The sequence below is a fragment of the Zonotrichia leucophrys genome, chromosome 13 (genome assembly GCF_028769735.1).
Source record: "Zonotrichia leucophrys gambelii isolate GWCS_2022_RI chromosome 13, RI_Zleu_2.0, whole genome shotgun sequence".
NCBI lineage: Eukaryota > Metazoa > Chordata > Aves > Passeriformes > Passerellidae > Zonotrichia > Zonotrichia leucophrys.
The window spans coordinates 1,981,864-1,999,803 of record NC_088183.1 but is presented as its reverse complement, the minus strand read 5'-3'; the positions used below and the strand labels follow the sequence as shown (position 1 = coordinate 1,999,803).

At 51.7% G+C, this 17,940-nt stretch overlaps 1 protein-coding gene across 5 annotated transcripts in view; it reads right to left on the bottom strand.

The window, feature by feature from the left end:
• Positions 1 to 17,940, bottom strand: part of SH3PXD2B (SH3 and PX domains 2B) — a 61,736-nt gene that overhangs the window by 5,663 nt on the left and 38,133 nt on the right. The window contains exons 6-12 of one of the 5 annotated variants that reach the window (XM_064724966.1): positions 11,561 to 11,586; positions 11,276 to 11,311; positions 5,638 to 5,772; positions 4,191 to 4,295; positions 3,538 to 3,621; positions 2,320 to 2,437; positions 662 to 882 (exon numbers count right to left, since the gene is read on the bottom strand). In XM_064724966.1, coding sequence (XP_064581036.1) covers positions 662 to 882; positions 2,320 to 2,437; positions 3,538 to 3,621; positions 4,191 to 4,295; positions 5,638 to 5,772; positions 11,276 to 11,311; positions 11,561 to 11,586 — 725 coding nt within the window. Of the gene's footprint in view, positions 1 to 661; positions 883 to 2,319; positions 2,438 to 3,537; positions 3,622 to 4,190; positions 5,574 to 5,637; positions 5,773 to 11,275; positions 11,312 to 11,560; positions 11,587 to 17,940 lie in introns of those variants that run through there. The other 4 variants (XM_064724969.1, XM_064724967.1, XM_064724970.1 and 1 more) reach the window with 4 other exon arrangements.

Sequence of the window (17,940 nt, the reverse complement as noted above, 5' to 3'; positions counted from 1 at the left end):
TGAGTGGCACAGGTTACCCAGGTCTCAAGGGTATCCCAGCTTTCAGGTTCTCCTGGGAAATGCAGCTGAGGTGGCCACGTGAAATTACTTTTGCATTGCAGGACTGACCCAGAACCTTGGAATTGCCTGGGTTTGAAAAGACCTCAAAGCCCATCCCATTCCACCCCCTGTCATGGCAGGGACACCTTTCATTATCCCAGGTGTCTCTAAGCCCTGTCCAGGCCTTGGGCACTTCCAGGGGCAGCCACAGCTTCTCTGGGCACCCTGTGCCAGACCCTCACCACCCTCACAGGGAACAATTTCTTCCCAATATCCCATCTAAACCTCTGTCAGTGTGAGGCCATTCTCCCTTGTCCTGTAAAACATCCTCTCAGTATTTCTGGCAGACTCCCTTTAGGTTCCCCAGTTTCTGAGAGGAGAACATCTCATCCTGCAGCCTGGGAGGGGATCCTCAGCCTGGGAGGGAGAAGCTGTTTGGAGCTCACCTGAGGCTCTGTTTGGAGCCCACTGAAGGCCATGTTTGAGCCCACTCAAGGCCATGTTTGAAGCCCACTCAAGGCCATGTTGGAGCCCACTCAAGGCCATATTTGAGCCCACCCAAGGCCATGTTTGAGCCCACCCAAGGCCATGTTTGGCCCCACCTGCCCCGCCCAGCACTCACTGCGGCGGATGTCGGCGCTGGGCAGGGCCCGGCTCTCCAGCCTGCTGTCCCTCTGGCCCCCCAGCCCGTCCTTGTCCCTGCTGGCCAGCAGCTGCTGCCTGGAGATGCCATCCAGCTCCAGGGCACTGGAGTGAGCCGAGGAGCCCAGCTTGGGTGCGAAGCCATCTCCATTGCCCTTCCTGAGGTAGGAGGCAGGGGCCCAGCCCTCCTGGCCCTGGTACCTGTGGGGACAAGGACAGCAGGGTCACTGCACAGAGCCCCTGGGACACACCAAGGATGTGAGCCCAGAGCTCAGCACACACCTTGGCAGCTCTGGGCAACAGGAGCTCGCCAGGCTCTGCATGGCACCAGCAGAGCTCCCTCATGGCCAATGCTCCCACACAAGCTGGCCCTAGCCAAGGCCTAGCAATGGGAATGCTGTGATGCCCAGTTTTCACCTCAGCAATGGCACCAGTTCAGGAGTGAAGCGCTCTGGCAGGGAAGGCAGAGGGAAAAACAAGAGCACTGCTGCTGGCATTGATGTACCTGCTCTTTGCAGAGCACAAGCCCTGTCCCTGCTGGCAGCTTGGATCCCTTCCCTGCTCTAAATCTGTTTAGGAGAGAAAGCAGCCCCATGACCTGACTGAAAAACCCCATCCACAGTGCCCCTGCCATGCCAGACCCTCCCTGCTGGCTGGGCTGCAGCCACCTCCTTCAGATGGCACCAACCACCGAGCCTGTAATTGCCTTTGGAGCTCCTGTGGCAGCTCTCCTGTGCCTCACACGGCAGTGGATGTGTTTCTGGGGCTGTGCTGCTGCCAGGAGCACAGGTTCAGTGTGAGGTTATGAAAATTGCAGCATGTGCTCCCACCCTGTGCAAGCCCGGCCGTTTGCTCCACCACAGAGAAGAGAAAATGTTTTCTTCTTCCAGCAGAAAACAAGCCTCAGCTGGGGATGGGCTGGAGCCTTTGGCACACAGCAGAGCTGGCCCAGACCTGGCCACTCCCTGCAGGAGCCTCCAACAGAGCCAGGGGATGCAGCCAGCCCTGGGGCATTCCTGGGTTTCCCTATCAGCAGGATGTGACCCCACTAAAGCTCTGCTGGAGCACACAGCCACCTCCCTGTCACAGACATCTTTCATGAAAAATCCTTTTCCTTAGGATTTTTCCTCCTGAGAAGCTGGGAGGCCTCAGGAACAAAATGTAAACAATGGTTATCTGCTGCTGTGGGATGCAACAGGTGCATCTGTGATTGGTCTCATGTGGTTGTTTCTAATTAATAGCCAATCACAGCCCAGCTGGCTCGGACTCTGTCTGAGCCACAAACCTTTGTTATCATTCTTTGCTATTCTATTCTTAGCCAGCTTTCTGTTGAAATCCTTTCTTCTCTTCTTTTAGTATAGTTTTAATGTAATATATATAATAAAATAATAAATCAGCCTTCTGAAACATGGAGTCAGATCCTCATCTCTTCCCTCATCCAAGAACCCCTGTGAACAACGTCACACCTCCCAGCACAGGAAACCTGGGCAGTTGAAAGATTTTCAGCCAAAGCTGTGCTTGAACATCAAATCTGTGAGGATGGAGAGAAATGAGCTCTGGAACTCTGCCCTCCCCAGCTCACAGACTTGCCTTGGGGCTGGCACCCCACAGCCCCAGCTGCAGTGCCTGGGACAGTACCTGATTTTCCACCAGCCTTCCAAGTTCTTCTGGGTCACCACCACCACGGCCCCTTTGTCCAGGTTCATCTCATCCTGGTCTCTTGCAGTGTAGGGGTAAATCACTGTGTACTTCTCCTCTGGTGGAAAGAAAGAGCAGCTTCACTGAGGAGCTCTTAGATGGAAACCTGGCCCCAGCTGGACAATGGCTATGAAGTGCTTTAGAAAATGATAATTCTTGTAATTTAGGTGCAAACACACAGAGATACATGACCATTCAAAGGGAAATGACAGTGAAATGTATTTGGAAATGTAAACTTTGGTGAGATGCTTTGGCCCAAGAAGTTCTCTAAAACAGTTTCTCCTCTCCCTTAGGACTAAAGACTTTTCACAACTTATCACAGAAGCTCTTCCATGCATCCATTTCAGCTCAAATTTCATTCTCAGAGTCTTTAAAGACGAACCATCCTCTGTAAGGGGAGAGAAATCCCACAGGCATGAGGGTACACACAGAGGTGCCCTCAAACTGCTCCAGAGCAGCAGAACATCACCATTTAATCCCCAGGACATTGGTCAAAGCCACGTGGGGAGCCTGGAGAAGAACCTGATGTCCCAACCACCAGAACAAGGGATGTTAAGCAGGAATGTGAATGTTCTTCCCTTCAGGAGGAAGGAGAAACATCCTAAAAGCCATGCAGACAAATGGGTCCATCCATCCTCCCCTCTCCCTCAGCTTCCTCTCTGGAAGAAACACAGGGAAATAATTGCCTGGGCTTAAGCAGTGCCTCCACAACAGGGTGAAGGCCATTTTGGGAAAAATCTGCCTCCAAAACCCACCCCTCTGGACATCCCTACATCCCCACCATGCAGGTTTCCTGGATTTGTCTTCTGGAAGGCTCTGATTTCCCATCCCCTCCATGGAGAGGGGACCAAGCAGAGAATGTCCTGTCACATCCAGCACGACCTTCCCCTCCTCACCCCACCCTGAGGCACCAACCCAGGTTACTGCAGGAACTGAGGCAGCAGCTGCAAGAATTCTGCACATGTGTGCTGGGGGAAAGCAGGAACTGCAGTTTCTGAGCCCAAAACATGAGAAGGAGGAGCTGAGAGAGGAGAGGGACATGCACAAGGGAAGGGAAGGCTGAGGAGCAGGGGTGGGCTGACACATGCACAGCAAACCAACATGCACACAAGGCTCCAAGCACAACACAGGGGCACCAAGAAAGTCGCTGTGCTCCACCTTGAGCCCATCCAGGGGTGTACAAGTCCCCGAGGGTGCGGCGGCGGCCGAGGTGCCTGGGCAGGGACCAGTACCTCCATGGCACTGGGACAGCGCGGGGAGAGCAGGAGAAGGACAAGAGAGGACGTGAGGAGGTGGCACTTCATGTCCAGGAGGAGACAGGGCTGACACAGAAACTGGTGCAGAGACTCTGGAGCCTTCCCCAGGCTGAGCCCCCCAGACCAGGGGCTGAGCCAGCTCTGCTCTGCCCTGGGCACACAGAGGCACTGGCAAGGATCTGTTTGTTATCCAGGGGCACTTGGGATTTGCTCCAAGGACAGGCTGGACCCTTGCCTTTCCCACACTGTGTACACTTTGTCCTGCACATGCATTGTCCAAGGAGCTGGGCTTTGCTCCTCCTGCAGGGCAGGTAAAACAGCTCCCTGGGCTGCAGGGAGGCTCTGGGGGGAGCATTCCTGGGAGGTGGCACCTCTGTGGAGGAGCAGAGAGGCCAGTGGATGCACCACCAGTGTCCAGCTGCCCCAGTCCTCCTGCAGGACCATTCCTGGGGTTTTGTCCCTTTTCCCAGGTTTGGTTCCTGGGTTTTGCCTGCCCCAGGCCCATGCCCTGCCCCACTCAGGGAGGGTGATGCAGTGCCTCCAGCAGCTCCTTACCTTCATCAGGCTGCATTGAGAACTCATCCTGGACTCCATCCTGGGCCTCCAGGCAGGTGGCTGGCACCCAGCCTTGCTCCTCCAGCGTGCTCACAAACCACCAGCCTGAGGAGAGAACAGCAGGAGGCTCAGCCAAGGGCTCACACCAGCCAAAAACTCCCTCCCTCCCTCCAAACCACGTGCCTGGGGGGCTGGGACCCCTTTCTTGCATCTCCACGGGAAGCTGGGGTGACCCCAAAGCAACAGAGCCAAGCACAGGAGAACTGCAGCTGAGTGACATCTAAAAGTACAATTCCCTCCCCAGGAAAAGCAGGAGAGGCTCTGAGAGCTGAATGGCTCAGCCACTGCATTTGCTGTTGGATTTTTCTGCCCCTTCATGGTTCATTTTCCCTCAGTGTGGGTCAGCAAGGCTGGGCTAATTAGCAGAGACGAATACCCTGTGTGTGAATCGATGGCTGAGCCCTGCTGCGCTCGCCTTCTCTACATTTGTGGAAACAGCAGAACTGAAAAGCCACGAGCAAATGCAGGATTTAAAACATCAGCTCTCCCAGAGGAAGCCCAGCCAGCTCCAGAGAGGCCACAAGCAATTCTGGGCCCCCCTGTGTGTCCAATCAAAACCAACGCTTGCTGCTCGTTATTAAAAGCACAATTTGTGTCTTTAGAGGGGGGAAATAAAGATTGAGCGTTACCCTCAGAACCCCCCCAGTGAGTCATTTAGAAAGACAACTAGATTGTCAGGGATGGAATCAGCTACCTGCATGGGAGGGAAAAGCAGGGCTGACCTTTGATAAATAAATGATTTTCCACAGCTTTTGAGCTGGCTGTGCTAATCGTTTCATTTGCTTCAGGGTTGCTTTTATTTCTCTTGTTCTCAAACAGAGCTGCTGGTGCAACTGATCCTCTGGCAACCAGCTCTCCAGAGCTGCTAAAATCCATTTTCATTTAACTCCCCCCAACAAACAACTTCTGTAAGCTGCAGGGAATAAATTCTCCATGCCATGGCTCAGTCCCTTTGCAGGGAATAAATTCTCCATGCCATGGCTCAGTCCCTTTGCAGAGGTTAAGAGCAGGTTTAAGTTTTGAAGCAAGCAAAGCACTCAGCTGCTGCCCACAGGAATTGTGAATACACCAAAGGGGTTTTCATGGCCACAACGAGAGTGTCCCCCTCTGTCACTCACTAAACCCAGCCTGCCAAGCCCAGGCATGGCTTTGTCCTCAGCACACATCAGCCAAGTTTTCAGCACCAAGAAGCACCAAGAGTGAGGAAGGGGGACGGCGCTGGGCGCTCGGCACGGGGGGAATCAGCCCTGCAGCCTCATCCACACTCACAGACCAGAGCTCATTCCTTCACATCCCACCTCAGCATGCCTGGGGGCTGCTCTGCTTCAGGAGAACACTGACAGCCCAGGAGTGCTCCTGTGCAGCCATAGAGCCCAGCTCCCTGTACCTGATTCGTTCTTCTCAATGATATCCACCACCTGGCCCACGCTCAGGCTGATCTCCGAGCTCTCCTGCTTCTGGTAGTCGGCCACCACGACATACTGCTCCAGCACCAGCGGCTCAGCCGAGGCACAGTCAGCTCCTGCACAGGGAGGGGGACAAAACCGACCCGTGTGCCAGGTCAGCACTGTCCCCAGGGCACGGCCAGCGCCACCCAGCAGCTCCAGGACACCCGGGGACCCCGGCGTGAGAGGGGTGAGCCAGAGCTTTGGGCAGAGTGAGGGGCACAGAGATCAAACCAGCAGCCAGGTGAGGTGGGGACAGCCAGGTGAGACCTGCTGCTGCCCACCAGAGCCATCCAAGCAACCTCCACCAGCACAGGAGCTCACAGCAGCCTGGATCTCCCTGGGGTTTTGGTGACTTCCCTGAGCACATCGGGTGCCCCAAAACACAGAGCCTGCAGCAGGTTCTGCTGGGCTGAGGAGCCCCAGATGGGAAGGGTTTGTAGGATGGAGGTGTTTGTAGGACAGGACACATCCCCTGTCCTCCCAGCCCCACTGTGCTCAGTCCCTTGGTCTGCTCTGCTCCCTGCCCAGCTGTACATCCCGGTGTCCTGGCAAAAAACGGGGAAAACACCCCGAGGAGGGGCAGGGAGGGCAGAACACAGCGGGAACAAAGCGCTGCTGCGCCGGCAAGAGGAGAGCCGGGAGCTGCCCGGGAACGGAGCTGGAGCGGCGGCAGGGGGCACTGCGGGATAACCGGGACAGCATTTGTATGTGCCATTAGGAAAAAAGAACTTTAGAAAGGGATTGTTAAGGGTGTCAGGGTCTGCTGTTGTACCTAGAGCCCCTGCTGGACCCAGAATTGTGTTTCCTAGCAGACACGGGAACTTCTCTGAGTTAAATTTTATGCCAAAGGGGGAACAATTGTTCAAATGCTCTTTTGCTAAGGGGGAAAGATGAGCAGGTGCATTTCATTCAACCACTATTGGTGAATGTTGTGTGAGGCCATGGGAGGCCCTGGTATGGGTGACTTGAGGTCATCTGGGGTTCCTTGAGGTCATTTGGGGTTCCTTGAGGTCATTTGGGGTTCCTTGAGGTCACTTGGGATTACTAGAGGTCGTTGGAGTCCCTGGGAGCCATTGTTTTAGTTCATCTGATGTTACTGGAGGTCATTAGAGTATTTTTTAATTGACCCAGGGGTTACTTGAGGTCACTGGAGTATTTTTTAATTGATCTTTTGAATTGATCTTTAATGCCCCAGAGATTTGGGCTTCCCAACAGGAAGAAAAGGATGGGAGACCTTGGCTATCAGGAGCCATCTACAAGGATTACTGGGCTAATATGAACTCTCCTTGTCCACTTTATTCTCTGTATTTACCAGCCACACCTGGTTCAGAGACCAGGAAAAGTCAGGAGGGGGTGTTTCAAATGTTCCAGGGGGTTAAAAAGTAGAGTTTGTAAAGACAAATGGAGAGATGAGAGGAGGGGTTGAGAGGAAAGATGTGTGCTAAGGTGCCACCCTCATCCTGAAGGACAAGATCTAGCAGGTCCCCAGGACTCCCAGGATGTCCTGCTGCCTCCTGGAGAAGTTCCCCTGTTCACAAGGTCACAACCTCTCCCAGCTGCTCCTGACAATGCCAGACCATGTCTGCAGGGCAGTGTTATTTCAAGGAAAAGGAAGGAAATGTCTGTGCCCATAAACAGCACCCTGCAGAGCTCCAGGTGAGCTGGCCAGTGCAGAGGATCTGTTCCTGCCCAGGAAAGCTTCCTCCACACCAAAACCCAAAGGTGGGGCAGCAGACAGAGCTCAAAATAGCCCTCCAAAGTGAATGGGGGATGCTGGGACTATCTCCTCTAGCAGCTCAATTAAAGGTTTGTGCTTAAAGGGATCTGAGGATCTACCCAGCCCCTGAGAGAAGAATAACAACTGCAGGAAGAGATAAGTACTCCCCTTTCTGCCTCCCTCCTGTAATTACACCCGTGCCTCTGAGGCTATTTGTAGTTTCAGCAGCCAATTCTGGATCCTCCAATGTGCCCATTAAACCAGAAGAGAAGTGGTAAACCGAGCTTGGAGGAAGAGGTAGGCGTTAATTTCGGGAGCATTTCACCTGCCCTAATCATCCTGAACCACAAAAACACACCCTGGAGGGAGCAAAGCATCCTGAGCACAGCCACACCTGGGCTCCCCAAAATAGCACTGGTGTAAAGCTGCCCAGGGAGGGGGGAGAAGCACCAAAGCTCTGAGCTGGGGAGGGGAGGAGGAATTCATCCCCCAGAGAGGGTGTGCAGGCAGCTCAGGCAGGAGCTGGGCATCCTCAGCTGGGACAGTGACACAAGTGTGGCCTAGAGAAGGGGAATCCATCGAGTCAAAGGCCTTGGGCTGGGCTGGCAGAAGTGATGCTTGCCCTGGATGCAGGAGGGGCACTCAGCACATCCCAGAGCTGACCCAGGAATGCTCACAGCACTGACCTCACCCTCAGCCTGCCCAAAATCCTTGCAGGTTTTGTTTGGCCAGAAGCTGGGCCTTTCACACAAGGGTTGAGATGTACAAAGCCAGCAGAAAATCTCACAGATATGGGGTTGTTTGTGACTTTTCCTTTTTCCTTTCCTTCTCCTTCTCCTTCTCTTTTCCCTTTTTCTTTCCTCTGGCTTTGCAAGTGCCAAAAGTGAGGAGCTCCTGACAGAGTTTGGCCATTGGTGCTCCCAGAGGGAAACAAAGAGCTCAGCACTAAATTAGGGACACAGGTATTTGAGTTTGGAGCCTGTTGTACACTCCAGCCTTGGCCTAATGCATCTCCCAAAAATGTCATTCTTTGGTTAAAGTCCCTTCCTCCTCTGCCTGTGTGGGTCAGATCCGGAGCTCTCAGGGCAGCCCCTCTTCTCTCAGAGATCAGAACTGCAAGGGGGATGGACCTTCCTCCTGCTCTCACTGAAATGGGCCCTGAAGGCTCTGCTGAATTCTTTGCAAACCCTCTCATCTCCCCAGGGATTCTTCCAGAATGTGGAAAACAATCACATGGAAATCCCATCCAGCAGTGGGGCTTCACACAGCTCCCCTGAGGCTCCTCCAGTGCCTCTCCTCAGCCCAAACCCTGCAGGGACATTCCCCAGCACAGCAAAAGGGACGTGGGCACACAAGAAAGCAGCTAAAAGCAAACTGGCAAAGGGGCATTTGAGGTCTCTGCCAGCCTCCTTGGGCAGCTCCACCCAAATAGAAACTCTGGAGGCAGTTCCAGGCTCGCCTGCACCAAGCCATGGCTCTCCATCTGTGCTTTCTGTGAGAGGCAGAGAGAACAGAGACGCTCCAACAGGCAGGGCACTGATGGCGTGGCTGCTTTTAGACAAACCTAAATCAGGGGCCAAGGCAGAGCCCCAAAGTCTGGGATAATCCACCCCCTGCAAGCTGTGCAGAGCCCACGCCTCAGGCTCAGCCAGGTGGGATTGTACAAAAAGGGCTGTATAAAAAGCTGAGCAAAGAAAGCAGATTTTATTTCCAGTGCTCACACACACACCAGGCCCTCCTCAAAACTCCAAGTGGCATCTGAGTCCCGTGGTCACCACAGGAGCAGCACTTTACCCCACTCTGCATCCCAGTGTTTGCTCAAATCCCATTTCCAAACCCAGCTTGCACTGCCAGCACCTCAGAGCTCCTTCCAGCACTGCTCAAGAGCAGTTCAGCCCCTCTCAGGCAATTGGGAAATTGCTTTTTGGACAATCCTCGTGATTGTTGTTTGTTAGCAGCTGTTGGATGACCCCTCCTCAGGGACATCCTGGATTGAAGGAGCATTTTTTGTGCCTTGCTGCACATTTGTTACCTCAAACCAGGCCTGGCCTGAGGACCCAATGAACCACCAGGGATTTCCTCAAGGTTTAGGAGCTGGGGTGACAGCAGCTGAACCCAATTCTGTTTCTGCTGCCAGGAAATGCAAGGCAGCGAGATGAATCTCTGAACATGTCTGGCACGAGGCACCAGCCCTGTGTAAGGTTACTGAGAGCAAACACCTTTCCCTGGTGGCTGCTGCCAGGGCAGAACAGCACATCCTGCCCTGCCAGAGCTTGGATGTTATCCAAACTCTTCCTTCTCAGAGGAGAACTCCTGCTTCTCTAACAGGCAGCATCCTTAAATTGAATTTTGCCCTCATTGAACTGAGTTATGCAGCAGAAATTTTTTTTTCTCTTCTTCTCAACCCCAGAGAGGCCTCCCCTTCTCTTGTGCCCAGCACTTCAGAACAGAGCCAGGCTGTGCTGGCAAATGGCTCATGAGGGTTTAAAATGCCCATCCCAATGTCCTGCTTGGACAGGGAGCAGTCAGAGATTGAGCAGAAAATGCTGTCAAAGGTTTGAACAGGTCAAAACCCTGTGAGCCCCACAGGAGAGCAATCAGGTCATGAGAGCAGATCAAAACCAGGAGCCACCAACAACACCAGAGCTTCCCACCTGCATCCTACTGTCACAGACACATTTTATGAAAAATCCTTTTGTTAGGATTTTTCTCCTGAGAAGCTGAGAGGCCTCAGAAATGAAATATAAACAATAATTATCTGCTGCTGTGGAAGGCAACAGGTGCATCTGTGATTGGTCTCATGTGGTTGTTTTTAATTAATGGCCAATCACAGTCAGCTGGCTCAGACTCCCTGGTCAGTCACAAGATTTTATTATCACTCCATTCTTTTCTATTCCTTTCAAGCCTTCTGATGAATCCTTTCTTCTGTTCTTTTAGTATAGTTTCAATATATAATTTTCTTTTAATATAATATATATCATAAAATAATAAATCACCCTTCTGAAACATGGAGTCAAGATTCTCATCTCTTCCCTCGTCCTGGGACCTCTGCAAACACCACCACATCCTGCCACCAACCTCAGTGAAAACATCAGCTCCTGGAGGAGGGATAACCTGCAGCTCCACTGGAAAGGGAATCTTTGAGTCCCTCCTGTGCCTCTCCTGCCTCCTGCAGGAGGAACCCACTCACCCACAAGGGGCTTTGCTCACACGGGTGATGGCAGTGCCAGCTCTCTAGCCACAATCCTTCCCACCACTGATTTCAGCAGGATATCCATGCAGCCAAAGCTCAGACCTTCCTTCCCAAAGAACCTCACATCATTTTTATACCTTCTGCAGCTCCAGAGCTGAAAGATGCCTCCTTAACCCACGGACCAAAGGCTCTTCCACTCCTGTCTCCTGCTCTTTTTGGGAAGCTCAATAAGCCTAAACCACACCAACCAGGGGGTGTTTCAGAGGTGTCCCCCTCTCCTGAGGAGCAAGGGCAGAGCATCCCAACCCAACCTCCTTCCCAGGGCTCCCAGCTGGTGCCATGGCGAAGGAGAACATTCTGCTGCACCAGGAGACCTCCAGCCCCACACTGCCCCCCCAGAGAGCTAAGACTGAACCCTGAACTCCTGAAATATTTCATCCCCAGCCCTGCAGATGTTCAGCAGGACCTGGGGCACGTCCCCTGCCCGTGGAGCTGCACCAAGAGCCAAGCCCAGCCCCTGTGCCACCACCCCGTGTCCACCAGCCCCCACAGAAAGGCACAGGGGATGTGACAGCTGCTGGCAAGGGTGACAAGCCTCCTGCCCCCCCAGCTGAGCAGTGTCCCCAAGAAAGGCAGAGCAGAGCAGGGCAGGAGCAGCTGTTAGTACCTCTGTGCAGGAAAGAGGCCGTTCTCTGGATAATCCCTGATGAGGAAAAGGAGGGGAGAAAGGCATGAGGCAGGGAGGGGATGCACTGGGGGTCCAGCAGAGCTCACAGCACCTCCAGGGCAGTGCTGGGAGCTGTGGGCATCTCACCCACCCTGGAGAGCCCCACGGAGCCTCAGGGATATGGGGTGGGGGCCATGGGGAAGGACCTGGCCCCACAGCAGGAGAGCTGGCCTGTGGGTGGGAGCAGGAGTTGGTGTAAGCAGCAGAGAGGAAAGGAGTCCTTACCAGACCTCTTCTTTCCAATGGGCTCCCTGAAAAAGAGAAGAAGAGTGTCAGCAGAGTGAGGGGACAGTTGGGGTGCTGGCTGAGTGACAAACCCACCCAGGAGTGCACACAGGGCTGGCTCTGGTGGGGCCACTGACCCTTCTCACCGAGCCACTGTCTCCATGGGCATCACCCACCTGCAAACAGCCCCTGCCCCCTCCTTTCATTCCATTATTTAATGTTTTGTCCTTCCCAGGCTGAGCTTGGCTGCTGGCCTGGCCTTGCAACTTCCACCGAGGCACTTGGTACCACCTTGGGCACTCATCCATGGAAATGTCAATAAAATAAAATAAAATAAAATAAAATAAAATAAAATAAAATAAAATAAAATAAAATAAAATAAAATAAAATAAAATAAAATAAAATAAAATAAAATAAAATAAAATATAAAATAAAAATAATAAAAATAATAAAATGCAGCCAAGATGGAGTGGAAACAAACAAGACATTGCTACAGAAACTGGAGCCTGTTGAGTTGAGAGACCGCAGAGTGTGCAGAGACCCACAGGGGAATCTGGGACAGAGCATCCCAAAGATTTCTCATTGCAGAGCTAAATCAGAGTTAATTAATAACCCCAATTAAAATTCCCCCAGTTCAGAGGTGCCACAAGGAAGGGAGGCAAAGCCAGGCCAGGCTGGAGACCAGCAGGTGGGGATGGGAATAACTGGAGTTCCTGCCCTGCCTTCTGCTAAAGCCATCACTGTAACTCATCCCCTGCCTCCCTCCCCTGGCTGCTCCCTCGGAGCGAGGGGGCAAGGAAGGAGCTGCAATTCCACTTTGCTGCTGGGATGTTCCTGGCAGGCACACAAAGAGCTGCAGGTCTGAGGAGCAGCAGCCTGGCCCAAGCACCTCAGAGGGGACAGGAGCTCAGACAAGACAGGAAACAGCAATAAACTCCTGGCAGCATCTCCTCCTCCTCCTCCTCAGATCCCCGTGGAGCAAGAAGGGCAGAGCAGAGCTCATGTGCACAGCTCCATGGAAACTCATGGCTCCAGCAGAAAGGGAGGAAAAACGCCTCTGCCTTCCACTGTAAATCCCATTTAGCTCCAGCCCCCAGCAGCCACAGCACAGTTACAAAGCACCGATGCCCAGCTGGGACAGGGGGACACCAAGCAGCCCCAGAGAGGTGGAAAAAAGCCAGGAATGCTTCTCCAGCAGCTTCCCAGAGCGCTGAAGGCAAAGGTTGCTGTGAGACTGGAGCTTCACTTAAAGCTCTGAGCCAACACCACAGGCTCAGTGGGCTCAGCTCAGTGTCCTTCAAGAACCTCACAATGCCCTGAAAGGAAACTCTGACACATGGAGAACTCTTTGCACATTCAATAATCCACATGCCGCAGTTTTTTTAGTTAAAGAGAGTCAGGTTTCTCAAGCATCTTCTCTAGGCAGCATCCCTGAGGATCCCGGGGTGGGAAGGACTGAGAGGGAGAGCACAGAGGTTGAGCAAAGTGAACAGACTTTAAAAATAAATTAAAAGCAAGTACAAAGAGGCTGCTTTTCAACAACCTGTAAGACAACTGCTAAACTACTCACTGCAGGATGCTGGGGACACTGAAATTCTTCATGGACTTACAGGGTCGTAATTCAGGCAAGAAATGTTAAGTAAAAGCCATTAATTCTAAAGCCAGGTCTAAAGAAGAGTTGTTACAAGCTGGCTTGAGTTTATAAAGTTTTTCCTGAGGCACATTTGGTGGCTGCTGGGCCAGGCAGGTCCCAGAGCTGCAGGGAGGCAGCCCTGAGGTTGTCACCCAGAAAAACCCACCTTGCAGTGGAACCCACAGCAGAAAAGCGCCCCCAGATGTGGCTTTGGGGACCTCAGCACTGGCCCTGCTGGTGGAATAGGTGAAGGACTGGAAACCCAACAGGAGGAAAACAACTGCAGCTGCTGCAAACCCACACAGGAGCCACATCAAACAGGATGGATGTGAGGTCAGCATTCCAAGAAAACATCTCCCTCATATAAAAAAAAACATCTCTCAAAAAAAAAGTCGTGCTGTAACACAGTAATGCCACCAAAATAGCTGTCAGGAGGGGCTTCATCTCCTGAGCATCCAGCCAGCTTGGAGATGTTTGCAAGATTTATGGAGGCAAGGAGCAGGGGACAAGAGAGCCCTTGTTGGGGAGAAGTGATGTTTAGCAAATGCTGCAGCAGCCCTGAAAGGAGCTCCTGTCCCCACACTGCAGGGCTGGCCAAGCTGAGCCCTGGGGCTCAGCAAAGCCAGAGCCTGCCCAGGAGCTGGCACTCTGCAGGGCTCTGCAGAAATTGGGATTTCTGCCTGCTGTCAGCCAGGACAGGCAGCTCTCACAGAAAGGGGAGGAGGAGGCTGCTCTGGAGCTGGGATCCAGCCTGAGCTCCTGGTGGGGATCAGCAGAAATGCAAAACAAACAACTCTGTGTGCAAGCTGGGATCTGTCTGCAGAGCAGGACACGACCCCAGAGCCGCAAACCAGCAAAAATCCTTATCCAAAGCATCATCCACCAACCCATGGGTCTCTGCTCCACCAGCAAAAGCTCCTGGGGTGGCTTCCTGCAGCCCCTGCATCCCTGAGCAGAGACAAAGTTCAAAGCAACAACTTTTGTAAGTGTTTTATACTTGATGGGCTGCTCAGCTCACCAAAAAACCCAGAGAAAAATGCTTTTCATTGAAGAGGTTTCTCATGGCCAGGGTGGGAACAGCACAACAGCCCCTTCCCCATCACACCCCACTTGTAACTGTGGGCAGTGAATAAATACTTGGTAATACTAATAACTAGTTAGTCATTAATATTAATAATTTATTAATGACTATTAGGGCCTTGCTTCTGTACAGAGTTAACCACTTGTAACTGTGAGCAGTGAATGAATGACTGCTTGGTAATACTAATAACTAGTTAATCATTAATATTAATAATATTAATGACTATTAGGGCCTTGCTTCTTTACAGAGTTAGCCACTTGTAACTGTGAGCAATGAATACATAACTGCTTAGTAATACTAATAACCAGTTAGCCATTAATATTAATCATTTATTAATGACTATTAGGGCCTTGCTTCTCTACAGAGTTAACCACTTGTAACTGTGGGCAGTGAACAAGTAACTGCTTGGTAATACTAATAACTAGTTAATCATTAATATTAATAATATTAATGACTATTAGGGCCTTGCTTCTTTACAGAGTTAACCACTTGTAACTGTGGGCAGTGAATAAATAACTGCTTGATAATACTAATAACTAGTTAGTCATTAATATTTTTATCAATAACCACTGTGAGCAATGAATGAATAACTGCTTGGTAATATTAATAACTACTTAGTAATTAATATTAATAATTTATTAATGACTATTAGGGCCTTGCTTCTCTACAGAGTTAACCACTTGTAACTGTGGGCAGTGAACAAGTAACTGCTTGGTAATACTAATAACTAGTTAATCATTAATATTAATAATTTATTAATAACTATTAGGGCCTTGCTTCTCTACAGAGTTAACCACTTGTAACTGGGCAGTGACTAAATATGCTTGGTAATATTAATAATAGGTAATCATTAATATTAATAATATTAATGACTATTAGGGCCTTGCTTCTTTACAGAGTTAACCACTTGTAACTGTGGGCAGTGAATAAATAACTTCTTGGTAATACTAATAACGAGGTTAATCATTCATATTAATAATTTATTAATAACTATTAGGGCCTTGCTTCCCTACAGAGTTAACCTGGGCTCCCCGATGTCCCAGAGATGAAACTGAGCTGGAGAGGGAGCAGCTGAAGGCCCTGACTCAGCAGTGGCTCCGTGCCCACCCCTCAGAGCTCCCCAGCCTTTTCCAGCACCTCTGCTGTGGTTACAAGCAGCAAAGGGCTGGGGGAGCTGAGGGGGGCACACAGCAGCTCCCAGCTCAGCATCCTGGGCTGCCCAGACCTGCTGAGAGATGTGGGGAGCAGGAATTTGATGACTTCTGCTCTTTGAAGCTGCAGGGCTTCCATCCAGCACTGAGGAGAAAAATCCCACATCCCCCAGACTGCTGACTTTCCAGAGGTTTCTTTTTCCATAAGCATTTCTCCTCTCCTCCTCCCCTCACTGCTCTTCACAAATTCCTCTGGATTCAGCCTCTTTCTGCCCCTCACTGGGCAGCCCCGTGAGCTGGAAGCAGTGGGGTGATTCCAGCCAGGGATCCACATCACAAAAGCCACCAATTGTCACTGCCAGTAGAAACCCTGCCACCTCTCCCTGCTCTCCTGTTTGATGTGGTCTCTCCAGGACAATTTGGGATCAGGAAAGGGGGGATGGAGGGAAGGCTTCACCTCTCTCTTTCACCCACCAAATGCTGAGATTCCTGTCTCACCTCCCTTCCTGGCTGTGACATCCTGCCCAGCTGGGAGCAGTGGTGCAAGGAGGAGGAATAAACTCAGAGTTTGAGCCTTTTCCTCTCCCTTGGAGAGCAGGGGGAGGTTGGGAAGGGCTGAGCACTGCTCGTGATGTTCAGCACAGAGCTGCTGAAGGGAGCAGGAGAAGCAGGAGAGCCCTGGCTCAGCCCCAGCTCTGGGGAAAATAACACCACAGGGGCCTGGAGAGAAAGGCTGGGGCTGTCCAAGCTCCTCTTTCCATTCCCAAACACTGCCAGAACCAAGGACTCAGTTCACCCTTTGCAGTTAAAGCAGAGCTCCATGAACTGCAGTTAAACCAGAATTCCATAAACTGCAGTTAAATCAGAGCTCCACAAACTGCAGTTAAATCTGAATTCCAAGGACTGCAGTTAAATTAGAATTCCATGACTTACAGTTAAACCAGAGCTCCAAGAATTGCAGTTAAACCAGAGCTCCATGAGCTTCAGTTAAATCAGAATTCCACAAACTGCAGTTAAACCAGGATTCCACAAACTGCAGCTAAACCAGAATTCCATAAACTGCAGTTAAACCAAAGCTCCACAAACTGCAATTAAATCAGAGCTCCACAAACTGCAGTTAAAGCAGAATTCCATGACTTACAGTTAAACCAGAGCTCCACAAACTGCAGTTAAAGCAGAATTCCATGACTTACAGTTAAACCAGAGCTCCATGAACTGCAGTTAAACCAGAACTCCAAGAGCTCCAGCTAAAACAGAATTCCACAAACTGCAGTTAAAACCAGAATTCCAAGGACTGCAGTTAAACCAGGATTCCATTACTTGCAGTTGAATCAGAATTCCACAAACTGCAGTTAAAACCTGAATTCCAAGGACTGCAGTTAAACCAGGATTCCATTACTTGCAGTTGAATCAGAATTCCACAAACTGCAGTTAAATCAGAACTCCATGAACTTCAGTTGAACCAGAATTCCAAGGGCTGCATTTCAGCAGAGCTCCAAGGGCTGCAGCCAGCTGTGGCCCTGGCAGGGTTTGACACCCTGGGGTGCAATGAGTTGGGTGAAGCCTCACCTGCCCCCAGACAGGACAAGCACAGGGTGGACCCAACAGCACTCACAGGCACGTCCCCTCCTCTGCCAGCAGCTGCCACCCTGGTGGGCAGGGGTGAGCAGAGGGGTCAGCCAGGGATGCCCAGGGAAGGGACAGGGAGCAGGAGGATTCCATGAGAGTGGCTGACCAGTCCTCTTCCCTCCCTCATCCCCACCTTTCAGCCACCCAGCATAAAAATATTTTCCTTTTTTTTTTTTCCTTTCCCCCACTCTGTTCAAGGCCTGGCTCCCTTTCAGCTTCCCAGGGCAGAATGTTTCTGTGCTGGATGAGGGATGACATCCGGGCCAGCCCCAGACACGCCGTCACGTCTGATCCAGCCCAGCCGTCTATCACAGCTCCCATCTCCTTAGTGCTGAGCTGGCAGCACTCCAGGCCTTGGGAATGGGCTCCCAGCCCCTCCAGAGGACACAGCCAAGGACTTGGATTCATTAGCATTTTGAGTTGCAGCTAATAAATACTCCTCTGGCATTTGGAATGGGATGGGGGACACAACGGGGATGTCCTTGGGATGCTGCAGGGTTTGGCTGATGGAGGCAAAGGGACAAGGGGCACCCACTGGGGCCCTCTGTGGGCTGCAAGCTTGGATCTCCTCATGGGGAGGGGGAGAAAGGGAAGCAGCACATTCCCCATGGAGAAGGGCAGGCAACATGACCACCACTGGATTCAGCACCACCTGCTCACCCTGCAGTGGTCAAAACTCACAAACTCACAGAATTCTGCACCCAGGCCCCTGTGGATTGTCCCACCATAAAAACATGTTTGGGATTGGGCTCCAGGCAGTCGCTTGTGTCTCAGGCCCAAAGCAGGGAGGTGACAGGGGACTGGCACTGAGGGATGCAAGGACAGAGGGCTGGGAGCACCAGCTGCAAGCACAGCAGCTCCCAGGGCTGCCCCAAAGGTGTCCCCA